The 26,676-nt window shown below is 47.1% G+C and overlaps 1 protein-coding gene and 1 pseudogene across 2 annotated transcripts; one reads left to right on the forward strand and one right to left on the reverse strand.

Moving 5' to 3' along the window:
* Positions 1–302: 302 nt before the first annotated feature.
* LOC144173225 (solute carrier organic anion transporter family member 4A1-like) lies at positions 303–26,008 on the reverse strand. Of its 2 annotated transcripts, XM_077701722.1 has the most exons (11): positions 25,534–26,008; positions 23,167–23,378; positions 22,752–22,851; positions 21,365–21,486; positions 19,384–19,551; positions 16,755–16,844; positions 7,445–7,637; positions 6,538–6,676; positions 4,452–4,633; positions 3,561–3,625; positions 303–636 (listed from the first exon to the last, which is right to left on the reverse strand). In XM_077701722.1, exons 1-11 carry the CDS (start codon positions 25,839–25,841, stop codon positions 359–361), a joined length of 1,857 nt encoding a protein of 618 aa, XP_077557848.1. In that variant the 5' UTR covers positions 25,842–26,008; the 3' UTR covers positions 303–358. The 2 variants fall into 2 exon arrangements, with proteins under 2 accessions (XP_077557848.1, XP_077557849.1); XM_077701723.1 differs by lacking the exon at positions 4,452–4,633 and having other exon boundaries at positions 435–636.
* LOC144173224 (uncharacterized) lies at positions 9,482–12,720 on the forward strand (annotated as a pseudogene).
* Positions 26,009–26,676: the final 668 nt, after the last annotated feature.

A 26,676-nucleotide genomic window follows, 5' to 3' on the forward strand; every position in this document is an offset into this window, starting at 1 on the left:
GGACATTAAGTTGCTGGTTCCTGTGCTTTCTCTTCCTGACCCTTAAGATCACCTTTCTGTGTGTGTGCGTGTGCGCATACGGGCGTCTGTAAGTGTGTGTGCGTAAGGGTATCTGGATGTAGCCAGTCATAGCCTGGTTGACGCCACACTCTCGAGATTATTTTTACAGTATCTTCCACATCTCTTCCTGCTCAGTCATTGTCCAGATGTGGAGTCATGAGGGACAACGTGGCGTACCACGTTTGGGAGGATCACAATTGATGGCGCAGAGGATACAACCTTCGAGGCAAACTGGACATTCTGCCCTCTCCTCTAGGCACCCTTTTATTACCAATGGTTATGAGCCACGTGATATAGTTTATTTGTGTGTGCTAGATTTCCGTGATGGGACACAAGAGGTGGACACCCTGTGCGTGTCACCACCGGGTGTCTTGTAGGTAAGGCTGGCGCAAATAAAGAGCACCACCGACAACCCCTTGAGCAGGAGCAGAAGACCGGACATGTAGCCGCCAAGCGTGGCGTTGCTGTAGAGGACGCAATGGCCGCCTTCGTTGGACTGGCCGCCGAAAGTTGTAGACCAGATCTCACAAGCCAAGTCCACCGTCTTGCCGAATATAAGAGGCGCAGGTATGGTACCTGCGTAAGATGGCCCATGTATGACCTTTTGGAGGAGCGTCTTTCCCCTATTTCGCATTATTACGAAAAAATTACTCGAGCAATTAAAGACCTTATGAAACCATCATTACTACAAAATGAGTCCACTTTACACTTCTGCTCTTCAGGGTTTAACTCTCCCGTCCCTTTGTTTCGTTACCTGCAGTATCTGAGAAACTTAAATAAATTACTCTGCCAAATATCTCTCAAGCAAAACGTTTTAAGCGTTTGCCGTGTCAACATTTGTTTGGCGGCATATTTTAAAAACGGTACTACCTTTGATGCAATCAGGGCTGTTGAAATATATATAGTGTGAGAAGCTGTACAGGTTATATTTTAGGAAGTGGACAATCACCCTTTCCTGGGTGTGCATCCTATTCTCATCGCATCATCTTCATCTCGGTGGCGGCAGTGTCATCGACATCGCCTTTCTTGCTGAGCCTTCCTGGCGCTGTGACCGCACGAATAAAGACTCCCGCCTGGCGACTCCCAGAGCCTCTCAAGTGGTGGAGGTTTTTATTTCTGTCGCGTGTTTTTATTTCTTTGTTTCTCACGTAATAATAATAATAAAAAAATAATGTAACGTCACTAACGGTAAAAAATAGTCTAACCATTCCCCTATGCCTTCTTTGGCGTTGTAGACTGCCAGCATTTCTTTCTGTATTTCCTAACAAGCCCCTCATTTCCAAACCCTATTATCGTGCGAAAGCTTAGCGAGGGCCTAGGTTCTGGCAGCCTTGATGCCAAAGTGGCATAAGTGGGTGTCCCGCCAGTTAGCCGCTTACGACAGGCTGTAGACGTTCGCGCCATGCCCCGGGGGTTGAAAAGAATGTCCCCTTCTCCCCGTGTAGTCTTAGTGGTGCTGGCTACCACCCTCAACCATCAGATACAGTTGTAGTAAATTGTAATACCCCAGAAAGGGAAGGAGAACACAGTCGCCCAGATAGCCGAATTGGTAAGGCATTCGAGATCTAATCGAAAGGCGTGGGTTCGGTCCCCACTCTTGGCGCGTGTTTTTCTTCCTTTCTTTTTCACGTAATAATAATAAAAAAATAATTATGTAACGTCACTAACGGTAAAAAATAGTCTAACCATTCCCCTATGCCTCCTTTGGCGTTGTAGACTGCCAGCATTTCTTTCGGTATTTCATAACGAGCCCCTCATTTCCAAACCCTATTATCGTGCGAAAGCTTAGCGAGGGCCTAGGTTCTGGCAGCCTTGATGCCAAAGTGGCATAAGTGGGTGTCCCGCCAGTTAGCCGCTTACGACAGGCTGTCGACGTTCGCGCCATGCCCCGGGGGTTGAAAAGAAGGTCCCCTTCTCCCCGTGTAGTCTGAGTGGCGCTGGCTACCAGCCTCAAGCGTCAGACACAGTTGTAGTAAATTGTAATACTCAAGAAAGTGAAGGAGAACACAGTCACCCAGAGGGCCGAATTCGTAAGGCATTCGAGATCTAATCGAAAGGCGTGGGTTCGGTCCCCACTCTTGGCGCGTGCTTTTCTTCCTTTCTTTCTCACGTAATAATAATAATAAAATAATAATGTAACGTCACTAACGGTAAAAAATAGTCTAACCATTCCCCTATGCCTTCTTTGGCGTTGTAGATTGCCAGCATTTCTTTCTGTATTTCCTAACGAGCCCCTCATTTCCAAACCCTATTATCATGCGAAAGCTTAGCGAGGGCCTAGGTTTTGGCAGCCTTGATGCCAAAGTGGCATAAGTGGGTGTCCCACCAGTTAGCCGCTTATGACAGGCTGTAGACGTTCGCGTCACGCCCCGGGGGTTGAAAAGAATGTCCCCTTCTCCCCGTGTAGTCTGAGTGGAGCTGGCTACTACCCTCAAGCGTCAGGTACAGATGTAGTAAATATAAATACCCCAGAAAGTGAAGGAGAACACAGTCGCCCAGATAGCCGAATTGGTAAGGCATTCGAGATGTAATTGAAAGGCACGGGCTCGGCCCCCACTCTGGGCGCGTGTTTTTATTTCTTTCTTTCTCACGTAATATTAATAACAAAAAATGTAACTTCACTAACTGTAAAAAATTGTCTAACCATTCCCCTATGCCTTCTTTGTCGTTGTAGACTGCCGGCATTTCTCTCTGTATAAAGGGCGGGTAATTGGGCGCGTTACGTCATGTACACAGTTATACTTGCTGACACCAAATGCTCGCTTTATTTTCTGCTACTCCAATAAATATTCTTTTTCTACAGGCAGCAAATGATAATGGTGGGTCACTGTTTAAGTTTGCGGCGAAAACTACACCACTGAATGTAAGCGCTGTGGCCACAGTTCCTTCGCGGTGTTCGCATAATTTAGGTTTTGTGACGTTAGCATAAAGTTAGATCTGAAGCTATTGTAGCTACGAATAGTCATTACTGACGTCCGCAGTATGTAATCTTTAGGTCTCATAGCTGCAGTCAGACCAGAAGCGTCTTACAGCCAGGAGTCAGACACAAAGTTCTTTGTGATAGCAAGTGTCACTAGAAAACATTACAGAGTTTCGGAACTCTTTTCCCCGATTGTTCCATGCCGCCACCCTGATCATTGGTCAGTTCGTATCCTGTGACATTTGTTTACACTGCGATGGCTCATGGACGCCGCCAAAAGAATGTTTATGCGTTTAAATCGTTCGAGTCTGGTAGACTTTACCAACAAAAGGCGACCTTAGGTTATTCCTGCAAATCAAGCATCGAAAATGTTCACAAATTTTAAAACTTCACTTTCACAAACTTTAAACTCTAAAACTTGACTGAAAGGTGGGGCAGCAAGACAGCACTGCGCTTGTGCTGTCACTATGTATTCCTGTCCCCGTTAATTTGCGCGCACTTTTTTTAGATTCACAAAAATTACCACATCTGCCCCTGCACTTCGTCACTGAAATTGGTAACTTCAAATAAAAGAACTTACCAAGAAGGCGGATGAAAGCCCATTGTATACCCAATGCAAATGCCTTCTGCTTCACCGTGACGCACCTGCAAAGTGACGTTGAAGAAATTCCAACTTTCTTTTCACTAGTGCATCATCATCGGACAATTCTGGGAAGCTACAAATAACCTTAGTGTGCCATGTGTACCGTGGAGGCGGATATTAATGGTACACCAGGTGTGTATACTTGGTAGCCGGGAAAAAATTTTGATTCCTCTGTCATAGGAATCGGTAAAACACGAAAATGAAATGTGCAGCGAAACCTGCTGCTGAGCATGATTTGCGGGTCCGCGGCTGTCTGGTGGGTGCGCTTGGCGTGCGGTGTTCTGCAGGCGGGCTCGTTTCGGCAAAGGAGCACTGGCGTCATTTCCGTGACCTATATGGCGTCTGTAAAATCCTGGTGTATCACGGCATAAAACGCTTTCGGGCTAAAATAGAAAACCCGAAAAAGAGCCACTCCAAGTATAACGTAATCTTAATTACTAATGGTTGCGTCCCCGGAAGAAGACTACGTGTGCGGGGGTGCACCCTTTACAGGCCGTTTGCTTTGTCGGACTGGCGTTATTTCCATGACGGATATGACGTGAGTGAAATCTGTGTAACCCAGAACAAAACACTTTCGTGTTGAAACAAGAGGGTACAAACACATCGTTTGTGCGCAGATTTCGAATGTAATATGACCGACACGGTTCCACAAAGTTCTCAACTTTTACGGTTCTGGACACCGCTTTTAATACCTGGGGAATTCGCAGGCGGAAAAGAAACTGGGGTTGCATGAGATACGTGTTCAAAGGTGAAAATTCTTGAATTTCTCATAAGGTGATATTTGTTGAAAGGCGGAAATTGTGGTGGAAATATTTGCGTGCGACCAACCTGATTGTAACGCTGATGCCCGGAGCACTGATAAAGAAGGTGCAGAAGAGGCATAGAAAGGTGCCCAACAGGTACAAATAGTACGCGGGGCAGTCCTGCGTGCACCTCACACGCTCGGCGGCGATCAGGAACTCGCTAGAGTTGATCGGTGCCACTGGGATACAGTCACAATTGCTGTATACCTGCAGCAAACCATTCCAACACGTCACCGGGCCATTGTACGGACACGAACATTACCACTGAATTCTTTCTCGGGCTGTCTCACGGAATTGTGTTAGTTAAAAAAAGCTTTAAATGTTCCGTATCTCCGCCTTTCGAAATTTTCTGCTACTCCTATTAAAATGTCAACGTCAAATTCCTTCCAAGTTCAAAAAAAGCAGTGCTAACAATTGCCTACCTACGAGACGGCCGCTGATGCGTCCAATCAGCATGTAGAGTCATGCTGAAGCCTTGATTATGTTTATGCGACGAAGTTATCCGGACGCAACCTAAACGAGTAGGGGGTTACACTTGCGTGCTTCTTCCCGTGTCAGTAAACTACCGGCGTATTCAATTTCTAATACTCGTTGCCGAAAGGACGCTTCTCCTACAGTCCTTCAACTACTCCCGTCCTGTGCTGTACAAGCCCATTCTTCGCTGCGAACTTCCTTATTTCATCGGTGAATTTAGTTGCCTCCCGTTATTCTAGTGCTGACTTGGTAACCACGGCGGTCACCGGCTCTCAGCTCTTCGCATGCATGCCCAGTCCTGTTCAGCCCAATTTCTTGACTCAATTCGACATCTAAAGTAGTCCACTAGAATTTTATATTCTGGTCCAAGAGGAGTACTCTGCTCCAATACCTCTAACGATTATTCGTTTTATCCTTTCTGCCATGACTCGTTGGGATTGGTACGTTCCCTCCTGAAGCACCAATTTTCCGCACTGCAATCCATCACCGGCAGTATGCTTTCTTTGTATATCATTCTTTCCTTAGAGCGCTGGCTGTTATTGGTCAAGCAATTTATTTGCACTTGGGCTAACAGAGATAAACTTTGCACTTGGAAGTTGTGTTCGTTATGTACTCAGTATTGTAACGTCAATATTGTATAGAGCCCTTACCTGTATTCCTCGTATCAACCACACCTCGAACTCTAGAGTTCGACCTTATCTTTGAGGACTTTACCAGCACCCTGCCAAATAAACCGGAGCGTGTACGATTGATTTCTTTATCAGTATCGGTATCAGGGTAAGCTACCTACTTGTAGCATTACTGTAGGGTTGTCTATGTGCCTTCAATAATTACGTAAGGTCGGGTAAACGTTCGAAGTCATTGCGCTTATTGCGCCAGGTGGTACGTTATGCTGTTTCTAGGCCATAAAACTAGAATGAGAAGTTAAGAGCTTAGCGACTAAATGAATAATACTTAATTGGTTTTTGGGGTAGTTTTCGCCGAAACTATCATGCGACGTCCGGACGTTGTTGTCTACTCAGAGTAGGCGTGATTCTCAAAATACTCAGCGAAATCCCCCTCACTGTTTCCGGGAAACGTGACCTTTCCATGTGACCCCATGCTAGTGCAATGAATGTGGTATTCCTACCCATGAATGATCGCACAAAGTGACCAGTTTGTCTCTTACGTGTTTGGTGCCGATAGTGTTTTTGATGGTTTAGATATTGTTCATCTTTGTGGATGGCATTGTTATCAGTATACTTCAAACTTAACAAGACCACTAGACGATGTTCCTCCCATCGTCTTCACATTGAGGCTGACTGCAGAATGCAGGCCTCTTTCATAAATTTGCAACCTCTCCACGTTTACGATATCCATTCCTCCCAAAAGCGCTACTTCTCAATCACGACAAATACGGCGTTACTTGGCGTGGGAGTAACACGAGTTGTTGTAATCCGATAATAATGAAGGGGAGGCCTTGCGGCCAAAATAGGGGAGGGGGAACATGAAGGGAGGAGTAGCATTATTTAAAAAATGATGTGTCCTTCAAGGCCACACATAACATCCCTTCAATCAGTGGAGGCCAAGCTAAGGTAGATCACACCTTATAGGACAGTTTTCATGACCGGGGTAGACCCCAGTCTTCCACGACTTACTTCAACCGCCTCGGCGCTTTTGGTGGCGTAACGGCAGCCGGCGAGACAGGGTGACACGTACATTTTTCCGTCTCGGCCGCAGACCGGATTGAAGGTTTGTGGGCAAGAGCACTCTAGGCTGCAATTGGGTGCGAACACACTGCAACGCAAACAGATAGTTATAAAGATGATTTGAGACATGGGAGCTTGGGCTTGTTGATGGCACAAGATTCCACAGAGTTCATATTATGTTTCACTGAAGTTACGACAGAAACCAATGCAGATGAAATTTTGAGTTACATCCGAAGCCTAGTTGGTGGTATAGAGTGCGGGGTGTTGGAATTGGAGTCTTCCGCCTATGCGCTGGAGTATCCGCCTGCCCGCTGGTGTAAGAAGCATGCTGTTGACTTGTGCCGTGGTCTTGGCTTCTAGAAGTTCTCATTGGGTGTTATGTGAGCCACTTCGTTTCGTAAAGTAACGTCCGGCTGGAACTAATACTAAAAAATGCTTCTACTGTATTTCAACCTAATGCACAAATGTATAATAGTGGGACCAAAGTGAAACTATCGACCCAATCTGAAATCCCTGGTGCAGAATTCGGCCCCAGCCGCAGCCTGAACCGAAGGCCAAACTTTAGGTCCTCAGTATCAAGCGGCCGTATATGACCTCGCCACGCCGGCGGACATGTCAGTAACTCGTCAGAAGGTCCTAAGGAGTCCTGAATACTCCAAGAAGCCAGCCCTGTAACCGGAACCGGGCAACGTACAAAATTCAGTTTCTGGCTATGGAGAGAAGCTTTTTTCAATTTTCCAGAAAATTGAATTTTGAGTGCTCTCCTTTTTGTTATTAGGCTATAAGAACTAACTACAAATGCCCTGCAATCGACGGATTGCGCCCTGGTGCACTTCCATTAGAAAAGGTTACTCACAGCTTGTTCTGGATGTCGATGCCCTCAAATTTCATGTCGGGACACGAGACCAGCAGTGACAAAAAGGCGAACCAGGTGAATAAAGATACGGCGACGCAGAAGCGGATGGTGTTGGCGCAGCTCAGCTGCAGCTTGGAAACCACGTAGCCGCCCAAGACGCAGCCCAGACTGGCGCTGGGGACGGCGATCATGCCTGCGCCACCGTCACGATGGTCGTTCGCTACCTTCGTTTCCGCGTAAACAAATTATTTCAAGTGCAGAGCACTTAAGGGGCTCGCCTTGTCGTCGAAGCTCGCTCGCTAAACTCAAGTCGAGCCACACGGCATTACCTCGTAGCGGCTGTAGTCGCGGCGTACCGCAAAGGCGTCGAAAGCCAAGCGGTTTATATAGCCATCAGCGTTCAAAACTCATGAACCGCTGACGCTTTCATACATCTCCCCGTTGTTTAGAACAAAGAAAACTGTAAGTACATTGGAGGCAAGATTTACGCAATTATGTATTTATTTTATTTATTTCTTTGAAAATACTGCAGGCCAATAATTTAGTCCATGCAGGAGTGGGTACAATGTAGAATGCACGACACTATTCTCAAAAACAAGGTCACACATTGACAAGAATGAACAAATGTTATGTCCCCAGCATTTATTAAGATAAATGTTTTGCTAAATCACAAAATTGTAAGGAAGAAATAATTGTCCAGCACGTGAATTTCAATTTCCAATTGTTTGAGGGAAGAAACTGTACTTGTAGCTATTTGTTTTGAGAAGATTGGAGCCAATGGATGTTGGTGATTGTGACGAGTCCTCCCCGTTGCGAGAGGATTACATAATCGGGTAGCTGTAATTTAAATTTTCCTGCGAGATTGTTGTGTAAGAATGCAATCACGGCAAATCTTTCGACGAGTGTCCAAAGGCTGAATGTGATTATCATGCATTAACTTAGTAGGGGAGTCCTCCCTTTTGTCCTTCCCAAATATAAATCCCATGGCTTCGCGGTTAAATCGGTGTAGTAAAATTTTATCTTTTTTTGTATGTGGGCCCCATATTACCGCTGCATACTCTAATTTACTCCTTACAAAAGTATTATGTGACCCGCCACGGTGGCTCGGTGGCTAAGGCGTTGTGCTGCTGAGCACGAGCAAGCGGGTTCGATTCCCTACCGCGGGGGCCGCTTTTTTGATGGAGGCGAAAAGCAAAAGCGCCCGTGTGTACAAGACTACGGCGCACCTTAAAGATCCCCAGGTGGTCAAAATTAATCCGGAGCCCTCCACTACGGCACGCCTCATCGCCTGTGTTGCGTCGGTGCATTAAATCATACAATCAGTCGAAGTATTGTGCGTTAAAATCCTGGTACTGGCCGGAGCGCTTCTGAGTTCTCTTCTCAGAAAATATAGCTTACCCATTGCGGGCATACAGGCTCGCGAGATATGGGCTGACCATTTTAAATTGTTTGTAAATGTGACACAAAGGTATTTGTAATCTTCGACCTCGAAAATAATACAGTCTTGAATTTTGTAAAAACGTGTGTTCGATACTTTCTTTCTGGTTATGCGCATCAGTGCAGTTTTTCCATGTTCAATTCCTTACCCAATTTTTCCCATCACCTGTCAATAGCAGGAACAGCACCTTGTAGTCAACAATTGTCATCTGGGGATAAAACCTGTTTAAAAACAACAGAACCATCCGTGAACAACAGCAATGAAACGCCTGCCGGAATAACAGAAGCCAAATCATTCACGTAAATTAAAAAAAAATTCCCTCGCACTTCCCCGAGGGCACGGTGTAAGAGGTATTTTAGGTGAGCGAACGGCGCGGGCGAGCCGCTCGCGGTCAAGGGGAGACGTTGTTCTCCTTCCGCGGCGCGCCAAGAGAGGGCGCTAGCAACTAGTGCCTCGCCCGCGCGCGGCCCGCTCCTCTTTGTCAGTTCTTTCCGTCCCTGTGTGCGCGGAATTTGTGCTGTTTGTGCGACGTTTTTGTGCCATTTTCACTTGCTGTGCTCAAGAACTGTAAGCTAAGAACTCATTCCCGAGCATGCGCGATGGGAAAGTGCTTTGTTCCGTTTTGCAAAACGGGGTATAAGTCGTGCAAGGAAAAGTATTCGCTTTTCACGCCGCCGCACGACCCATCGAGGCTCGAAGCATGGAGACGTGCAATACCTCGGAAGGACCGCGTGCTTCAAAGGACGGACAGAGTCTGCGAGAAGCATTTCGCTCCGCATTTCATCATGAAGACTTGGTCCGCGGAAATAGACGAAATAGAAAAAGAAGAGCCGGCCTAGCGAAAGACGCGGTACCGTCGATTTTCGAGGGAGCACCAAGATACCTCTCCAAGAAGATTAAAAGCCCTCGCAAGCAAGTAAAGCGACAAGCCCATCGTGTAGCCCCTTCGACAAGCACTTCTCACAGTGGAAGCAGCAGTGAGCCCATGCCGACGTCGCCTGGTGAGATCTCTAGCGCGGAAATGCCCTGTGACAGCAGTACTGTGATGGAGCCCTACGCAAATGCCTCGCGTGACTCATCTTTTGGAGAGCTTTTTAACACGGCGCCTGGCATTAGCCTACCACAATCTTCGTGGGCTGTGCATCGCACTGACGCAGAAGGCGTGAGGGACATCGTCTTTATAGACGCTGCGGTGACGCACAGGACAAGCGACGGCTCTTCGCTGGTGTTCAATCGGAAGGCGTTGCATGTGAAGAGTGACATGACCGTGCAGGCCTACGTCTTCGGCAAACAAGTAGGTACTGCTGCTTTGGGCTTAAATCCGTCAGTCTCAACTGTATCGGAACTGGATACTATGCTCAGCGTCATCGACAGCACCAGCGTTTGTTGCGGAGGGCCGAATTTAAAGGATTTTCCTGGTGTCGCTCCTGAGTGTGCTTTTGTGGACTGCCAGGGGAACTGGAGACACAACAGGTGCCTTTTAGTTCCACCCAGTGGAACCATCTGTCAGTTCTGCAGCGGCCTTGCTGATACATTGCGAATACATGCCGATCGTCGAGCTGCAAGAGCCAAACAGGATCGACCATTGAAGCGCATCAGGTTGGAAGTAGCACCTGCTCAAAAACAGAAGCTCCACGCTTTGAGGCGAGCAAACTATGCACTCCAGAGATCACGAGCACGACTCGCAAGAAGGAACAAGCTTCTGTTGGAGCAGTTGCAAGCTTCCAGGAAGGAACTTACAAAGTGCAAGAAGAAGACATCACTGAAAAATTGAAGGGCCTCAACTTGCCACAAGCGCAGCTTCTTCTGCTAGAAGAATGCATATCGGCCGCAAAGTGCACTTCAAAAACAAACAAACGGTATACGGATGACTGGCTCCTGTTGTGTCTTCTTCTGAACATCCGCAGCCCAGCTACATACGCTTTTTTGCGCAATAATGACGTACTGCCGTTGCCATGCATCACTACGATAAGAAAGTACATAAGCATGGTTGGCCTCAAGTGTGGCTTTGATGAAAACTTTTTCAAAGCTTTCAAGATTAAAATTTCCTCCAAGTCACAGTTTCAGCGCAGAGGAATGCTGATATTTGACGAAATTCAAGTAAGGAAGGAAATATCCGTCAATTCGAAAACGATGACGTACACTGGACTCGTTGATTATGGCGAAACAAAGGATCAGAGTAGTGAGCTCGCAGATCACGGCCTGGTTTTTGCTTTTGCCCCGTTCGGCGAGAACTATTTGCAGCCCGTAGCAGTGTTTGCGTCCAAAGGACCGACTAAGGGGACTCTTTTAGCGCAGCTCTTGATTCAGTGCATCGTGAAACTTGAGCAGGCCGGAGTGTTCATTGACGGCGTTGTGTGCGATGGAGCATCCACCAACCGCTCCATGTGGAAGCAGCTTGGGATCAGTGGCGCACTGGGCAGCGTGGTAAATGCATTCGAGCACCCACTGGACACTTCAAGGAAGGTGTATGTCCTATCTGACACCCCTCACCTTTTTAAGTGCATTAGGAATCGACTACACGACAGGAAGGTATTGATGAAAGATGGCAAGCTCATTAGATGGTCATGCTATGATGCCCTGTTCGTTGCAGACAGCAAGCACTGTGGTGAACTTAGAGTATGTCCAAAAATAACGTATAATCACGTCAACCCATCTAAGATGCTGAAAATGAGAGTTAAGCTGGCGACACAGATTTTTAGTAACTCCGTGGCTAAAGGAATAATGTTCTACGCACAGAAAGGCGCACCACGTCTAACTAATGCCGAGCCGACAGCCCAGTTTACCCTTTTTTTAAACGACCTCTTTGATGCACTGAACCGGCGTTTTCCCTCCGAAGGCCTAAAACTGGGATGCAAAGATTTTTCTGTCCTAGAAGCTGCATCTGAGTGGCTAGACTCTTGGGAGACCGAGGTCGTGAAAGGAGAAATTTCCAAAGACGTTTTTTTGACGCAGTCAACAGCTGAAGGCTTACGCGTAACATTAAAGTCGGTGCGGGAGCTTTCAGTTTACCTACTGAAAGAGTGCGGTTTCAAGTATGTTCTGACAGCGAAGATGAATCAAGACCCCTTGGAATGTTTTTTTTGGTATCGTCAGACAAGCTGGAGGGCAGAACGAACACCCTACATTTCCCACGTTCCTTCAGCTGTACCGCATGCTGAGCTTGTATTCCTTGCTAAAGCCACCGCAGTTCGGCAACTGCACGACTACTGGAAACAAGCAAGCTTCTGTTGTCACCTTGGCGGATTTAAGAAATATTTACAATGATTCATCTTCGCAATGCCCTGCCAAATTAGATCAACTGAAAAAAAAACTTGACGGCCTGATTGAAGAAGGAAGCTGGGAGTGCGACGATCTCTTCGACTTCGACGACTCAGACGCAACAGTAGTTGACTGCATCGTCTACTACGTCACAGGATTCGTATCCCGGAAGGTTGGCAGCTGCACATCCTGCACAAGTTGCAAAGAGGCTCTTGCGGGGAAAAAGGGCATTGTAAATGTCCCTGAAGCCGACCTAGTGAACTGTAAAACAAAGGGCTGGCTGACACACCCAAATATGCATCTCTTCGATCTTTTCAAATGCACTGAAGAGCATTTTGCAAAACATGCTAGTGACCGAGATGTATACGACAAAACCATTGATGCTGTGCTGGAGAATCACAACTTCATGTTTCCATGCAGTGCTCACAAAGAAGAAATGCTGGCAAAGCTGTTGCATTATTACGTGTGCCTGCGCATGCGGCAGTACTGCAGGCAATTGAAAAAGAAGAACGAAACCAAAAGCCATGACTTGAGAAAAATGTCAAAGCTTGTTTGAGACCGAATGTCGGGACGAGTGCAGTACCGCTTTTACAACCTTCATTTACGTATAAGTTATAGGTGTCCTCAGTTTGTGTGTTTCGCCCTTATTGTTTTGAGAACGTTGCTATCATTTAAATAAATGGTGAAGAAACAAGCAAACATGTGTTGTATCATTGTACAATGGCTAGTTTAGAGGATAGAAAAATGTTGGTGTTGTTTTTTCATTGTGGTTTCAGGTAGGGTTCTTCGTAAAAGCCGACAGGAGTGTCATGTTTGACAGCATTATGACTGCTTCGAACCTCAAAAATTCGATTATTATCTCATGTCTTGTTCGTGCTGTGCTGTCTATTAAATATTGTTGCGATTTCTCTTAATAAAATTAAAAAAAAACTAGCAGCAGTTGTCTCCAAGATACGATGAAACTTGTGCAACCGCGCCGCACGCTGACGCCAATATGCCGTCTTCTCAAACGCAGTGCGTCAGAGCTGGGCGGGTACGTGCAGCGGATGTCAGGGAGTGCAAGACAAAACATCGCTTGATTCACACAGATGAACTCCCAATGGTCGCTCACTCGAACGATATATTTTTATTCATCGCGCCGGGGCTGCTTTCGCGCCAGCGTGCACGCGCAACGTAGCCGGTTGAGCGGGCCGCAATCACTATCGCCATCTGTCGGCCCGCCCCCGAAGGAGAACTTTACGTCGACGCGCTGGGCGGCGGCGCTCTCTCACCTAAAATACCTCTTACACCGTGCCCGAGGGGGAGAGTGTGTAAGTGCGAATGCACGGTTGTTGATTGCGCGATTACGGTGGATATCGTGATCTTGGAGTGGAGAGGAGGCGCCCAACACCCGCAGTCACTGAGCGGAGAGAGGAGGAGGAGAGTAGCGCCCGCCGTTACGGCGAGGGCTACACGAGCGCCCTCACGCGTCGGAATGCGGAGCGCCCGCTACGCGAGCGAGACCTCTCCCGCCCGAAGTGGAGAGGGGGCGCCCAACACCCGCAGTCACTGAGTGGAGAGAGGAGGAGGAGAGTAGCGCGCGCCCATCTCCCCCCGTTGCTAGGGAAGACGAGGAGGAAGACGAGGAGCGCGCGCACCCGCAGCTGTTGCTATGCGGACGATGGCGGCGGACGATTCAGGCTCGCTTAAGAAGTGCATTCGCACTTAATAGCAATGGTGCAAGTACGCTTCCTTGCGGAACTCCAGAAGAAACACCGCATACATTTGAAAAACCAGCGTGATGTTTTTCATTCATAAGATAAACTTGTACCCATCGTAAAACAGTAAAACACCGAAGGGAAATCCTATAAATTCTATTTTGAGGAGCAGTTTTTCATGAGGTACATTGTCCAGAGCTTTGCTAAAATCCATAAAAATAACGTTATCCTCGCCAGACGCGTCAAGAATACGCATTAAATCATTTACGGACGACAATATTTGTGTATTTGTACCGGCAGCGCCGGCGTTTATTTAGGTAGGAACGCTCGTTTGGGTTGGTGTTAGGATACTGAACGAAAAAAAGTGGCAGTGCCACGCTGGCACGTGCGGGAGGAAAAGCAAGCACAAATTTGCGTTCAACAACGGGGAGATGTATAACAAGCGGCAGCCGTTCACGAGTTTCGAACGCTTATGACTAAACCGCTTGGCTTCCGAAGCCTCTGGGTTACGCCGCGACGACGGAACGCCGTGTGGCTCTACTTTGGTCGAGCAAGCGATCTAGGACCACAAGGCGACCCCAGTGCTCTGCACTCAAAAAACAGAACTCAAGCTAACGCAGTTTCACGCAGGGGCGCGCGAGCACTGCGAAGGCGAGTAATTTGAATTGCTTTGGGTTGTAGCAGTGAGCAGATAACGGCGCTACAGCCCCTTAGGGCGAATCACTGCTCTGAAACTTTCACTTTGAGTAAAACGGTTTATTATTTCAAAATACTATATCGCCGTGCACGTCCGAATTACTTCGTTGCGAGCGACTCATTAAATTCGCGCCGTAGCTGAACTGTCCTTGTGACTTCGCATTTTGCTTTTGCGTTCGATATGTGTCGAGAAAGAGCTGTTTCTGATTATGAAACCACTGCTTGTGAGTACGGAACACAAGGCTCTCCTGCCTATAAGAAAGAGAATTTTATGTTCTGAAAATTTGAAAAGTGGCAAATGGCATAAGCTGGACTCAAACTGCAGTTTCTTTTTTGCAGTGTTGCAAACGTTCACGAAGGTTTTCTGTTACAACTTTCCCGCCTCCTCATTGTCCCCACTCCCCCTTTCACCTTTCGCTTGTCGTCTTTTATACGTACGAAAACCAATCCTGAACAGAAAACCAATTTGGTTTTTGAAATCAGAAAACAAAGATGTTAGAAGGTAGTTCTTCGCATAACCTACGTTTTGTGTGGAGGTTTCAAGTTTACATGAAAAGCAAAAAGTGATCGCCAACGGAATCTCCCAGAATGCAACGCACTTAATAATTCAATTATATTCAATATAATGAAATTCAGACACGTCCCGCGAGTAATCGTAAGTCTTGTTTTACCAAAGTGAGCCTATTTTATGTGACTACTATGAGTTTGTTTCACGGGCCTAATTCTACGCTGAGGCGTCCTTATACCAAGCAAATAAAGATGCATAGGCAATTAGAATATGGTCAAATAGATGACGGACCGTAAGTACCCAAACCGACGAACGGTGCTCGACAGTCACTATCAGTAGCGGTATGGGGCACGTAGGTTGGGCCACTACGGCGACCAGGCGGGGCATGCGGAATCTGTGGGATTTTCACAACACTCAGACGCAGTTTTTGGCGCCGCTTGAGTGCACAGCGCCAAACAGGGTACTCTTTGTATTTTTTACCTTTATATAGCTTTCTTGAACACTATTTCTAACTCCGCTTTTTACTTGCTTCCGTAAATATGTCAAACGTAATTTTAACCGAGGAAACCGAGTACTGTCGTTAACGTCCGTAGTTTCTTTCTCAAGTATCCCTGAATTTTATTTTGCACCAAACTATGTAATATGCATGAACCACGCCTCCAGTTCTCATAGTTTGGTAGGTGTTAACCGTATATTCTTTGTTTTCGTTTTCTTTGTGAAAGCACAAATGTTTTTTTGAATCGTATACGGTGGCCGAGAGTTAAAAACAGTGTCACATAATTGACTCCATCCGAGTGAGACCAAAGGTGACGCCAGAAAACCCGCCGGTGTTCGCCAAGTTATCGTTTCATATAAAAAATTATCTATCGCATATAAAGAAAGTGACGTTAACAAGTCAAATACTACATTAGGAAAGACAGCAAAGACGAAGGGCCTATGAAAAGCGTGTCATTTGGTGTGCAACATTTTTTTTTCGTACGTAGCATAATTTGGCTGGCATCTTTGGAGGGTTTAAACCAAATTTTTATGAGCGCTTTAGTGATTTCCTGTACGCAAAACACTAGCACCCCCTATGTACCTCCGATATAACGAGCCTAGAAATTGTGTATATGGCGGCAGCACCATTTTCGTAGTACAACCCCTGGCCTCAAGCAAGGTGTCTTGGGCATATTTAAGGCAAAGCACAAGTACAGTCTTGCTCAAAATTTTCTAGTCAAAGCAGGAAACGCACCAGCTGCACAAAATTCGATGTACAAGTTTACGTCCAGGGGACGTTTAATGCCGGAAAGCTAGGGAAAACACCTTTCTTTGTTACAGTCGTAAAATATTTTAAACACAATTAAACGTAAAGCCCATTATTTGAATTCATTGTTGTCGAGAAGGCTTACGATTGGGCTAGAAAATTTTTACAAAGGGTGCACATAGCCAAACAGTAAAGCTTTCTTTTAAGTAAGCGTAAAAATCCGATTGTTTTTTTTAACAAAAGACACACAAAAGTAACGTTTCGCCAACGCGTTCAAGAGAGCAGAGATAAAAGCAGATCAGAAACAAAAGATACAGAAAAATTGGCGTTTCACTGCTCTGCGCGTTTGAGGTTAGCCTGGCTCATTAGCGACGTGCTCCTGCCATTCCTTTTTAACTGTGATAATCCCCAGTCAACTTGTAATCGGGATTTTTAAGGCGTATTCTTCAGTAAATATAGGCGCTCACCGATTAGGGTCGCTGCCGCGGCTGCCGTCATCCCGAACTGGCTTTCGAACAGCTTGGTCCCAAAGTTCGAATAGCCCGAACCGATCATAGCTGTGGAGACAAAAAGACACACCAACATTACTGGCGTAACGTCGTGAACGGTGACGGTAATAGCGAAACTGCCTGGAGTCCCCAGATCAGCAAGCCTAGGCTCCACACAGTACCTCTCAAAGCCAGCACATCGATTCGCATCAATTCCTTTTTTTTCCGTGTTCCCCTGCTCACGCCATATACCTTTTTACCTTTTAACTTTTTACCTTTCATTGCTTTTGAACTCGGAACACTTCCACAAGACGTGCCACAAGCGCTTTTTGTTTTTTCAGGGCGTATTTTTTTTTTGCTCTCGCAAAAATCAAGCAAGCTTGTATTCTTATTTTAAAAATGTGTTTCGCGAGCGTGTGCGCGCGCGCGTGGTGCGTGTGTGTGCGCGCGTGTGGGCGTGTGAGTGTGTGCGCGTGCGTGTGTATGTGTGTGCGTGCGTGCGTGTGTGCGTGTGTGTGTGTGTGTGGGTGTACGTGCGTGCGTGTGCGCGCGTGCGCTTGCGTGTGTATGCGTGTGTGCGCATGTGCATGCACGCGTGTGCGTGTGTGTGTGCGTGTGCGTGCGCGTGCGTGTGCGTTCGTGTTGGGGGAGAGAGAGAAAGAATTCTCTCCTTCAGATGTTAATCACCGGGCTTTGATGAAACCACGGCTCGTACCCTGATAGTTTAATCCCAGTACCCGGTAGACTCTACCTTGTCCCCAAGATCCCCTGGATAAGGAGCCCTAGTAGCCTAATTGTTTCTGGTACTGGCACTGTTGCGGAAAACCTCTAGCGTTATGTTGACGAGCTCATTCGCGGTACTCCGTGCAGTTTTCTCTCCGTCACTAAGGATACAACAGATTTTCTCATAGACATCATATAAATTTAAATTCCTAATTAATGCTTACTAGTCACCCTTGATAGTGTTTCAGTGTACACTAATCTCTCTATCTCTATGTCTGTGCGTGCGTATGCGTGTGCAGAGTCTGTCTCGTACTGGTGAAAGCTCTGGAATCACTACAGAAATGAACTGAGACAATTACCACAGCACGACGTTCTTGAGAGTCATGGTAGCCACCGTATCCAAAGATGCTGTATCTGCACGATTCTAACGCGTGCCCAATTCTAATACGCAGGTGAGTTTAGTTCAAACAGTTTAAAAGAACTAATTTTCTGGCGATTCTACCTCTGACATGGAAACATGAGACCATGTACCTCGGAGAAGATATTTTATTTGAAGCACCCAACTGTGGCCGCAAAAATTCTTTGTGCTTGATACATTTAGTTATCCAGCTCCAGCATATTTACAACTGGAGAGAGAATAAGTGATTTCGCCTTTTTAAATTCAGACGTGAGCCCGTTGGTTGTAACGTTGCTCCTTTGACTTCAGCGAGGGAGCATTCGAGTTGAAAAGCGAAAGAGTCCGTGTGTTCGAGATTTCGGCGCACAATAAATTTCCCCAGTGGTAACAATTTTTCTAGACCCCTTCCCTACAGCGTGCCTCAACTCTTGTATAGCTTCGGTGCATTAAACCGCATTATCAATCAATCAAATCAATCGTGTCGTCAAGTTCTCGCAAACATGAGTGCTTGGGGCTGCTGAATCCTTTGCTCGAAGCTTTGCATGGAACAATGGCTCCGCTTTGTTTACACCACTCGCAGACGCATGTCGCTGTACGTGTGATACCACTCGGGTTTCCGTAGTCCTAGCAAGTAAAACTACTTTGTGCTTTAAGAACGCTTCATAGAAGTACGTTCTTGAAGCCACGACTGACACGAGGTGAAACTCGCAACAGCAGAAGTATGTGTAATAGCTGGCTAAGTTACACCCATCGAGGGAGCCTTTAATTTCCTCTTGAGTACGCCAAATAACTCACGCGAAGATGGAGGTTTCGAATTGGATCGAGTTGCAGTTAGGGAGACCTTTGTGTCTCTCGTGATGATTCAAGTCATTGTAAACAGAATTTAGCTTTTGAATTCAATTGTAATGCTCACACAGATTTGAAGTCAACTGTCGGTGAAAACAGGAACACGTTAAAATCGTGCAAATACTGTATGTGTTTAAGGAGAATGCAGTTTCGGAGGAAAGCCCAATAATTTTCTTCTCTTTTTCCCTTACACTGTTTCGAACCTTGTTGCTATTGTATGTGGAATAGCAAACGGTGCCTCGACGGGCGGTTAACAGCCTCACACTCCTCCGCCGTCCATCCAATTAACTAGCATTATCGATGTAGGTCCTCCTTCCGAATATATCATCGGAGTATACCAGCAGAACATGTAATGCAGCACTCGGGGAAAGTAAACGTGGTGTAACTGGATTGATTGTAGGGTTTCACGCGCCGACGCAGCGCAGGCGATGAGGCGCGCCGTAGTGGAGGGCTCCGGATCTATTTTGACCATTTGGGGATCTTTATCGTGCGCCGAAATCTCGTCCACACGGGCGTTTTCGCTTTTCGCCTCTATTAGAAAAGCGCCCGCTGAGGCCGGGAATAAAACCCGCAACCTCGTGCTCAGCAGCCCAACGCCTTAGCCACTGAGCCACCGCGGCGGGTAAACCTTGTGTAACTCACTCTCGAGAGTGGCGGCCAGGCTCATGAAGAGGAAGGTGGGGTTCCGCACCAGATCGCAGACGGCCCTGGGCATGTGGGACAACTTTGGCTCGATCTCGTGGTCGGCCTCCGCCGAAAGCGAACGCCTGTGCACCTCGATGGGCTTCTGTGCCTGCAACGCGGCAGCACCTGCCGGCCAAGCGGCAAACGTCTAATCTGATCATCGACGAATGCAGCCGAGTCTGAAAATTTTAAAATTACAAACAAGAAATCACTTCAGTTTCATGTCATCACTGTGGTCACCACGCTCAAGGCGCGCAGGGGGAATCGCGCAGCAGCCTTTGCGGTGCTTGATCAAACTTTGGCTTCCGTGCCGTCATCGTCCGGAAGCGTAATTCGCTCTGCGGATGAGCCAACTTTACGCAGCAAACTATGCAACTCGTGTCGGGATAAGAGGAAATCAGAAAATAACACACCGCACATCACCCCGAATAGAATATGTAGGCGTGCTGACTGGAACAAACTTGTCATGAACAGCTATTAAGAGAGAAGAGTTAAACGCCTGGGAATTATGGTTGCTGTCAGTGCATGACCCGTTAGGGGGGAAAATAATTCCATGATCTGTGATTTCAAACTCAACGTGTGTTCTTCGACCACAATTACAAAACAAATGACACGATGTTTGAGTGCCAGACTGTCCATTAACATGGGTAACGATATCTCATTCAACATCATGGATAAGTCACAATCGCAATTTTGATACGAATAAGATGACGTCACCACTCCCGAAACAATTCATGCAGCCGCACCAGGTTTCATAAACCACCGCAAAACACGCTGTAACAGCTCCATCTTTGTCTGCTAGGATATAGATATTCTGCTAGCATACTTAGGTATCTTGATTCGTTCAAGCGTATGCAATTCCGCAAACTTCGACTGACTAAATTTAGTTTCGCAAGTTAGTTGTCACATTCCTTTTAACATCAACCTTAGCCGATGCCCTAACAAAAAATTGCGCCCACCTCCCCGCGAGGGGAACCCTGTGTATAGATGCGACGCATCGTTGGGTTCACTTGGTGTTTCCGTTGGATTGATTCTGAAATCGCGTGAAACGTGTCGGGAACGCGTATGAGTATTATGTTTTATGATTATTATTATGTTTTATTGGCCAATCTTGGTCAATCTCTCACTAGTGGTATGCTTGGGTCTTCGCTGTCGCAACGACCTTTACTCCAACGACCTTTACTCCTTTACTGTTGCTGTAAGTGGGAGCTTGTTTTCTTTTATTGCAAGTGTTAATCATTGCCCCATCATGCGTTGTATCAGTAGCTTCTTGACGTAGTTTCAATGAGTCAAGGATATAAGGCGCGTTCGTAGCATTTGATTCTGTCTCGGTTTTGTGGCGCAGTGGGAAGAGCACCATGTACCTCGCGTTCCGCCCACGGGGTCGTGGGATCGAAACCGGGCGCCGCTAACTACTTTTTTTATAGTGTAGGGGGAGGGGTGTGGACGGACAACGACGCCGTATGGAGGGACAAGGCGAGTGAATGAGATGCGTCGCATCTAAAAATGGAAACTTAACTTAATATTGTATTCCCCTACGTATATATACATCTCGATCAAAATAAAAAACGTATGCACATTATCGATGCATGTCGTTCATGGTATCGATTGGGAAGTGGGTGATGGCGTAGAAGTGCACAAAATTGTTTCTTCTGATTTCCTCCCTGTATTACCAGCGTCTAGCAATAGATCACCAAGAAATCCTTCACAATAACGCTTGCCGTCGAGACCAAGGCCCGTATAGCGTTATCACATGTCTTGGTCACAGAAAAACGAAACCAATCGACACGCATGCGTAACATGATAGGATGGATATTGTAAGCGCCTTTTTTCCCTCGTGATAATCCCTTTGATGTTGCTAAATAACTGCTAAACAACCATTACTGGCATATCCACAGGAATCTATCGTCCTCTCGAAATATTTAAAAGGGAAACTGACCTGGGAGCGCTTTTGGGAAGCCGAAGATTGGCAGGCTCACGAGAAGCGCCAGACATCCGGCTATGATGAAGCCAATCCACCAGGCACCGATCCACACATTGCTTGATGGTGTCAGGCCAATGCTGTAAAGGCAATTTCATTGAATTTTAGCTCTGCGATGACAGATTACGCGTTATTACGGTAAAAGACGACGGTATGGAAAATCAACCGACTAAAAATGGGACAACCTTTGTTTGGGCCGTTATAGTGAACTTTCTGCTGTACACAAAAGGAGATAATTGCTCTCGTTTAACGCTTGCGCACCTAGTTGTCGCGAGCGAATGCTAAAGCACGGGGACCGATGGCCCAGCCGCAGTGCCATCCGTGCTGAGATAGTGACCAAGCTCACGCAAAATAACCGCGAAAACAACACCAAGTCATATGTTAGTACAGCGGCGTGACTCCAAGCGGAAAAAGCTACGACGTTTCTCCGTGGAGGATCGCGGGGCGTGCGTCACACACCAGACTTTTGCACTCAATCGGCTCAAGGTCATTGCGACACGATGAGTGACCTTGGAGACCTTGCGTAGGATCGCTGTCGCTCTAATTTAGCCGGCTCGTGTGTCCTTGAGCCACAACATGCCGATTTCGCCAGTTTATTTACCAAATTCGGAACACTTCTCGACATGCCTTTGGTAACTGCGTCGAATTGAAAGCCAATGCAGCAATACCAACCAAAAATATTTATGGTGGACGGAAATGTTGAAATCTTTTGCCGAAAATCAAATCAGGAAGGCATCATTTTAGAGGTTGCTAAAATATTTCGCCCAAAAATAATTCAGCAATCCTCCATTATTCTTCTGTCTCAATAGCAAAGCCCACTTTTATGATCCACACAGCACCTGCAGACTGGCAACTCGGTAGAGACCGTTGTTAAATAACTGCAGTTAAAAAAAAGCCTTGTACCATTAGTACGAAAAGAAACGACATTTTAAAATTTCCTTCGACCTGGTGAATGTTTGGTATATTTTTGCGTAGAAAAAGACTCCCCATCAACAGCGGCGTTTGGTTCGGGCCCAAACATTTCGTAAGATACCCATACTGTGCTTTCCAACTTCTTTACAATGCATTCTTCACATGGAATTGATACCTAGTGCCGATCTTCATTTTTGTAAAAACCAACCAGTGGTTAATGCTATCGCAGCTTCCAAGAATGCGAAATCCGTAATTTTCGCCCTGTATTTCACCGTTTTTTTAATTACGGTTTATTAACATCCCACCCATACATACCCCAATTTTTTCCCGTGCACTTCCCCATTACTAAGGTCGTCGTGCATCTGGATGGAAATTCGTGGCTAGCTCGCTCACACCCAAAGTGGAAAAGCGCCGGTAGAAGAGGGCAGCTTACCTTTTCGGGTCCACGGAGATGTCAGTGTAAATGTTCAGAAGCATGCCACCGCTGATGAAACCGAAGGCAGGGCCGAGAATAGACGCCATGTGATAGATTCCTGGGATAATAGGCGTAACAATTGCAATGCTACTTGAAATTGCCACCAACGATTGCGCCACCCTTCTCGCAAAGTTCGCTACTTGGTGTAGACACCCTCAGCCGTTTGAAACATGTATTTTGTCCTCCATGTTGTACATTTTCCCCCATTTCGTACTCTACAAACACACACAAAAATACGGTGTTTCAGATTCGCGAATGGTTTCCTTCTTTCCGACTACCCCTCGCCGACTTCCGCTCTCTCCCGACCCACACAATGTGGACCTGATAGGTGGCGTAGTCGACACCAGGGACACACCGACCGCAAGGAGCTTACCGATGTAACGCGGTGACATTGAGGCTGACAGGTTGTCGTCCAGGTATGCGACGGACAGCGTGTAGAAAGGGATCGTGGAGGAGCCGTGTATCAGGTTGGCAAACATGAAGACGAAGCGGTACATGCGCAGAGCCTCGGTGTGCTGCTCCGAATCCGCAGTGTTTTCAGCAGTGGCCGAATGCGGACACAGGTCGATCGCTTCCACGCTGAACCTGCACACGAAACAAAGCGTAGCATTCAGTGTTTCCGCTCCGATAGCCGAGCCAGCAATGTCCCGGGAACCTGCTTCTTAGGCTAATTGCCCAACGTATCTGCTTCGCTGCAAATATTTTGTAAAGGCGACAGTCTGCTTCCACCTTTCCACGTGGAATCCCCGCCTCTTTCTATCTCCAACCCCCCACGCTCTTCTCTTCCGCTCTCCCAACTCACACAATAAATACAGTAGAGGTTTCGTATATTCAGTTCAATGTTGCCGCAATTCGCGTAGCTCGTGTGCCATCTGTTGGGACCATTGCATTTTTGTGCAGAGCAGTATACTGCTTTGAGACACTGAATTTTGGACCTACCTGCCTTGTTAACTACAGTTAATTACGGAGGTAGGTCCAAACTCCAGTGTCTCTGGCACACAGATGGGCCGCGCAACGTCGCCCGACTGCTATATAAAGTGTCCGACGAGTCAAGGAATTTAAAAAATAGGTTTCGAGAGTTGAAAAGAAAGTCGCAATACTTTTGCGTCTCGGTGGGGCTCGGACCAGGGACCTCCAAGAGCGAGACGGGCAGGCGTCCCTTACACCACCCCAACTAGGTGTATCTGGGTTACTAAAGGTGGGCCGAGTGACTGCGTTGTAGCTTTACACTTACAAACGCGCGTTGAAGACATGTAATGAGAACAAGTTGAGAAACTATAGCATAATAATTGCAAAAGTAGCAATTAGAACACATCCAGAGCAAGAGCTGGATCAAACGCGTCGGGTACAACGGCCACTTCAAATGCACGAGTTCTGCAAATCTTCCCTTTGAAATCACTTCAAAGCGAAGGCCGGCTTGGAAGCAGGAAAGTAGGCGCGCTAACCAAAAAGCGCAATTCATCAGTGTCAGCCGACACATGCAGGCGTGTAGGCTGCTCGGTTGAACAAGATTTGAAGAATTTTGAACAACTACGACAGAGTTGATATAAAAAAACGAGCTACGTGAACAGTATATTTATATAGTAAAAAGGCATTCGTAGGATATGAAGCTTTTCTCTGCAGTAAAACGCCGCAAAGGACCTCACAGGTTGCTTCCAGTGATTGTAGCCTTATGTGGACCGTGGCTGAAATGTCAGAGGAGGCTGAAAGCGACGGCGTGCAAGAAAAGTGTCGCTATCAAAGGCATCGCGTCGTCCGACAAATACTGCATATCACCAAGTTCGACATCCCGATGGCTTAAAATTCATCTGTAATAACCAGAATAGTTCTGTTTTCCTTTGCCGAGAGATACTGACACTGACGGAAATGGCTGACGCCGGCGTGTACTCGGTTATATCAGTGGCTATAAAAGCCTCAAGCAGCACACAGTTCTTCCAATCTCCCCATTGCCCACACGCATATCCCTTCTGAAGCTTTTCCGCTCTGTGTTCCCAGTGTTCCCAGAATTTTCGATTGCATGATGCTACATCGCCGATGCTCCAGGAAAGGAACCGCAAGATAGGAACCCGTCTTTGATCTGGGGGCGCTGGAAAACACCTCTGCTTGTTGTAACTCGTGACTGGCCACCAGAGAAAACCGGCCATGCTACGGGAGAACGTCATCCACGCAACAGCATTGTTTCCCACGATCGCCGTCAGAAATGAAGATGAAGCGCCCAATCCTGCAACCAAGAGTAAGGCTTCAGACACGGGCGAGGGATTGGAGCTTCGGATAGAAGCGTCTTGCCGATGAGAGTTAAGATGCGGAATGGGGACATTCTTATCCCCGGATCTGCAGTCCCCCCGCCAAACACAATATTTTACTGCGTCTATGCTCCCTATTGGCTATACTTGCTGTATCTTTTGTCGGTGCGCACGAGGCTATTGAAATTTAACAACAAAGGCAGCTGTTCTCATTTGGGGCTCTCGGAGTATCTTATGAGCTGCGCTAGCCTATGCCATAAGGAACCCAATTCCCAGTGACGCAGCTGCATACGCATGCCGTCGGCTAACTGTTTTCGAATCTAGAAGCATGAATCAAAGTGTACGATAGATTGTTTGACATGAGACAAGGGAAGAACTTATTTTAGTGTTCAGGCCTCAATAGGGGCTGCCGGTCCTCGTTCAAGAATCTCTAGGACGGGACAGCCAGCCCGCTGTGCTTACGAAACCTTTGCCTGTCTCCCCGTTCTAACGCTTACCTGTACTGCGGCGCGATGAAGTGAGGAATACTAAAGATGAAGGAGCCGACGCCCATGCAGGCGGCGCCAATGGCCATGAGGCGGGGCTTGTGCATCTCGCCGCCGAAGAACGTGACGGGCGCCATCAAAATCAGCGAGCCGACGTTGAAGAAGGTGACGATCATGCCCGACTCGAAGCTCCGCAGGTTGAAGCGTCGCTCGAGCGTGGGCAGCGACACGTTGACGTAGCCGCTGATCAGCATGCCCTGTATGAAGGCGGCCGTCGAGAAGCACAGCAGCACCCACTGGGGGGTCGCGAACCGTTGCATCGTGTCCGGGAAGACGCCGAACCAGCCGCACCTCGTCTACGTGAACACATCACGCAGGTTGCGAAGAATGCAAACAAGGCTATAGTGTATGTTTTACAGCAGAGCTGTATACCTCTACCACCAACAGTTTCATCTCCGTGGGCAAAAACGCCAAAGACGCCCAGCGCATTCACCAGGATAGTCAGGAATACAGCACAGAGCTCAGAATTTCTTTAAGGAAACCACAAAACAAGCATCGAAAACGGATAAGGACGATAAGGCGCCTGTGAACAATGGGACCCTACCACCATGTGTTCATGGCATAGATTATGTTTGGAAGTTATCTTTCAAAGCTACGCTGGACTAGTGTTACTAAATAGAGCAGCTCTTACCCAAGACGCTGAGCGCATGCGTAAGGCAGGCAGTATATTTGTCTCCAGAAAAGCACGCCGATCGTGGTGTTAGTAGATCAGGTATTAGAGTGGTGCCACTGAGGCACGCAAGTCAGCAAAAGAGGCCAATTTGTCGTTGCTCAGTTTTGCGGCGTTGCCGCATTTAGGGCCTCCCCGTCAACCCCAACCGGGTCATTTGTTAACAACACTACCGAAGATGCAGCAATACGGCACATTTGGACACACTTATGCTGCTGAAATGCTGTTACACGAGTTATCTTTGATTCGAATTCGCAAGGACGCAGCCGCAGGGCAGGGAGGACAAGCTAAGCCTACCAGAGTTGACAGATAAAAATGCCTTAACAACAAAATGGCGCCAACCATGAACCGTCGCGGTGTAAAGAAATGTCACGTACTGCAAACTGATAAGTGATCATGGCGGCGGCGCGCAAAAGTAGGAGAAA

Source organism: Haemaphysalis longicornis, unplaced genomic scaffold, assembly GCF_048455015.1.
Source record: "Haemaphysalis longicornis isolate Haplotype H1 unplaced genomic scaffold, Haemaphysalis longicornis Haplotype H1 scaffold_3, whole genome shotgun sequence".
Lineage (NCBI taxonomy): Eukaryota > Metazoa > Arthropoda > Arachnida > Ixodida > Ixodidae > Haemaphysalis > Haemaphysalis longicornis.

Coding starts and splice junctions, on each gene's coding strand:
- LOC144173225 (XM_077701722.1), bottom strand. CDS start 25,841: ATGCAACGGTTCGCGACCCCCCAGTGGGTGCTGCTGTGCTTCTCGACG. Junction 19,552..21,364: donor CTTCCCAAAAGCGCTCCCAG/GTCAGTTTCCCT, acceptor CTTGGCCGGCAG/GTGCTGCCGCGTTGCAGGCA. Junction 637..3,560: donor GGCTTTCATCCGCCTTCTTG/GTAAGTTCTTTT, acceptor CATCTTACGCAG/GTACCATACCTGCGCCTCTT.